At 52.4% G+C, this 3,031-nt stretch overlaps 1 protein-coding gene across 1 annotated transcript in view; it reads right to left on the bottom strand.

Moving 5' to 3' along the window:
- The window catches only part of LOC118158939 (protocadherin beta-15-like), a 4,169-nt gene extending 1,386 nt beyond the window's left edge, over positions 1–2,783 (bottom strand). Inside the window, 3 exon segments of the mRNA XM_035313600.1 lie at positions 1–1,646; positions 1,649–1,787; positions 1,789–2,783. The exon segment at positions 1–1,646 is cut by the window's left edge and continues 1,386 nt beyond it. Of these exon segments, the coding sequence (XP_035169491.1) occupies positions 1–1,646; positions 1,649–1,787; positions 1,789–1,877 (1,874 nt within the window). The 5' untranslated portion in view covers positions 1,878–2,783.
- Positions 2,784–3,031: the final 248 nt, after the last annotated feature.

Here is a 3,031-nt window from a genome sequence, read left to right as displayed (position 1 = left end):
TCAGCGGCACGCACGGTCACCTCGATGGCGTGCACCTCTTCGTAGTCTAGCGGGCGGAGGATGTAAACGTCCCCATTTTCAGAGTTGATCGACACGTCGGGCTGCTCCTTCCCTTTCTCTCGCAACAGCGCGTAGCTCACACGGGCGTTTTCCCCTGCGTCGGCGTCCGTGGCATTTATGTTGCCGATCCGGAGCATGGGGATGTTATTCTCCTTCACTGATACCGTGTAAACGTCCTGTGTGAACTCCGGGGGATTGTCGTTCACATCGGATATCTGCACGAAGATTCTTTCCCGAGAACTCAGCCGAGATCTGCCCCAGTCCATGGCTGTGATGGTGATGTTGTACTCTGCCGTCCTTTCCCTGTCCAGGGCCGTGTTTGTGCGCAGCTCGTAGTAACTGTCGAAAGTGGGGGTGAGACTGAAGGGCAAATCGACGTCGATCGCGCACTCTGTTCTGCCGTTGTCCCCCGAGTCCCGGTCCCGCACACTGAATAGGGCCACCACGGTCCGGGGAGGGGCGTCCTCAGGGATGGAGGCAGTGAGGGAGGTGAGCGCTATCTCCGGGGCGTTGTCATTCACGTCCAGCACCTCCACATGCACTTTGCAATGTGCAGACAGCCCTCCTCCATCGGTGGCTCTCACCACCAACTTGTGGTTTTTTGTTTCTTCGAAATCCAGGTTGCCTGAGACCCGGATCTCTCCGGTGGCAGCGTTCAGCTCGAAGAGCTGGCGGGACCGCTCCGATGTCTGGGTGAAGGCGTACCGCACTCTGCCGTAGGACCCTTCGTCGGGATCCGAGGCCGTGACCCTGACTACCAGCTGCCGTGGGGGGCTGTTTTCAGCCACGCGGACCTCGTAGACTTCCCGGGAGAAGACCGGGATGTTGTCGTTGGCATCCAGCACCACGATCCGGACCTGAGCCGTGCCCGACTTGGGCGGCGTGCCCCCGTCTGTGGCGGTCAGGAGTAAATTCACCTCCCTCTGCTGTTCGCGGTCCAGCTGCCTCTGTAGGACGAGTTCCGCGTATTTTGCTCCATCTTTCCCTGTTCCGAGAGCGAGGGAGAAATGTGAATTGGACCCGAGGCTGTAGTTCTGCAGGCCGTTGCTCCCCACGTCCCTGTCCTGGGCGGTTTCTAGGGGGAAGCGAGAACCGGGGGATGCTGTTTCCAGAATTTCCAAAACCATTTCCTTCTCCGGGAATATGGGGGAGTTGTCGTTCACGTCACGAACCTCCACCTCCCCTCGGATCAGCTGCACCGGATTTTCAAATAATATCTTAAAGAAGAGTGTGCAAATATCACTCTGTGGACAGATCGCCTCTCTGTCCAGCGTCTCCTTTACCGTCAGGACTCCGGTATTTAGACTGAGACGGAAATACTGCTCGTTCCCCTCAGACACAACGCGGGCCTTGCGAGACGCGAGCTGGCTCGGAGAAACGCCCAGGTCCTTTGCGATATTGGCGACAAAAGAGTCCCTCTCCATTCCCTCCGCCAGAGAATAGCGGAGGGTTTCGGCCCCGCTCTGACACATGCAAACGCACAGAACAAACAAGACCACTTGCCTCTCAGTACCTCTGCTCCGTCTCCCAAACGCCATGACTCTCCAAATAAGCGCTCCTTTCCGGGCATCCTCCGTGGCTCCCTGCATTTTAAAGCAGTGTCCGAGGCAGAGCGGTGTTTGTCAGGAATCCTGAAGCCTGAAAGCCCACCGGTTCTGTGCCCCGCCGCCCTTTCACCAGCTCGCACGGCTTTTCTGTCTCCTTGTGTCTGAAAAGCCGGTGCAGAGAGGAACTTGCCTGTCCGTGGCCAACATCCCCACCCAGCGTTTCAAGGGGGAATATTTTCTTTGCATTTGGGACAGAGCTGCTGATCTCATGTTTGCTGCTTGAATCTCCACTCTTCTTGCAAACAGAAGCCAGAAGTCGTAGTGGAAATATTTGCCGTGTTTGAAGAAGCCTTGCTCCCCGCACACAGTGACACCACTTTGGGTATCATTTTCCAGCTCACCAATGCGAACTCTTCAAATACAGCTTTCATTTTTCCTCTGTGCTGCAGAGGACTTGCGAAAAGATGTCACTTTCACGGGATTAATTGTGGTATTTGCCTTCTTTTATCCTCCTGTTAATCAGCACAGGACTATTAGCAAATGGGGCATGCCAGGGGAACTCTTAAATAGGAGAGCTGGTGCAAGAGAGCTTATAGGGAAAGATCTAGGAAGCAAATGATTCACCATCACTCTATCTCGCAATTTCACTAAAATTATACTAAAATGACACATCATTCTAACGTCGTTCACTTCACATTGTGTGTCACACTCTGCCCAGAGAACACAGGATTCCCGTGCTTTGCTGTGTGAAAAGCGTCTTTCTCCATGAATTGGCCGTGAATCTTCCTTTGCTCCCACGCCAAGGTGTGTCACCACAAAACACAGCACTCACACATTTATGAAAAATGTCCCCAGCCGTACACAAACATAAAAATTCTGCAACCTGCTTTCACATTTTGGAGATGTATCTCCCTTTCTCCTCTGATATTACCACACAATTTAGAAATACCTGCATGGACGCTGTGCTTAGAGATCAAACCTGAACTCCTGAAGTTGTGTAAGGTTATTTAAGGCTATTTAATACAAAAGGCGAGAAAATTAAACACCTAGAGATGCAGACCTTAACGACCAAGAAAGATCTAATGGAAAAAATGACAAAGACCAGGAACCTTAGGACACTGGCTGGTGGGGGCCATTAAAGGAGCCATCCAAGTGTACACTCTAAGAGGTTCTACCAGACACTTTAAAGACAAGAAAGAAAGAAAAGAAAGGAAAGGAAAGGTTAATGTCCCATCTTTCTTTCTTTTTTTTTTTTTTTCCTTTCTTTCTTTTTTATTTCCTTCTTTCCTTCCTTTTCTATTTCATTCTCCCCCCTTACCTCCCTCCCTCCCTCCCTCCCTCCCTCCCTCCCTCCCTCCCTCCCTCCCTTCCTTCCTTCCTCCCTCCCTCCCTCCCTCCCTCCCTCCCTTCCTTCCTTCCTCCCT

Source organism: Oxyura jamaicensis, unplaced genomic scaffold (genome assembly GCF_011077185.1).
Source record: "Oxyura jamaicensis isolate SHBP4307 breed ruddy duck unplaced genomic scaffold, BPBGC_Ojam_1.0 oxyUn_random_OJ61707, whole genome shotgun sequence".
Classification (NCBI taxonomy): domain Eukaryota; kingdom Metazoa; phylum Chordata; class Aves; order Anseriformes; family Anatidae; genus Oxyura; species Oxyura jamaicensis.
Note: the sequence above shows the minus strand (reverse complement) of the source record. Positions and strands in the feature narration are given on the sequence as shown.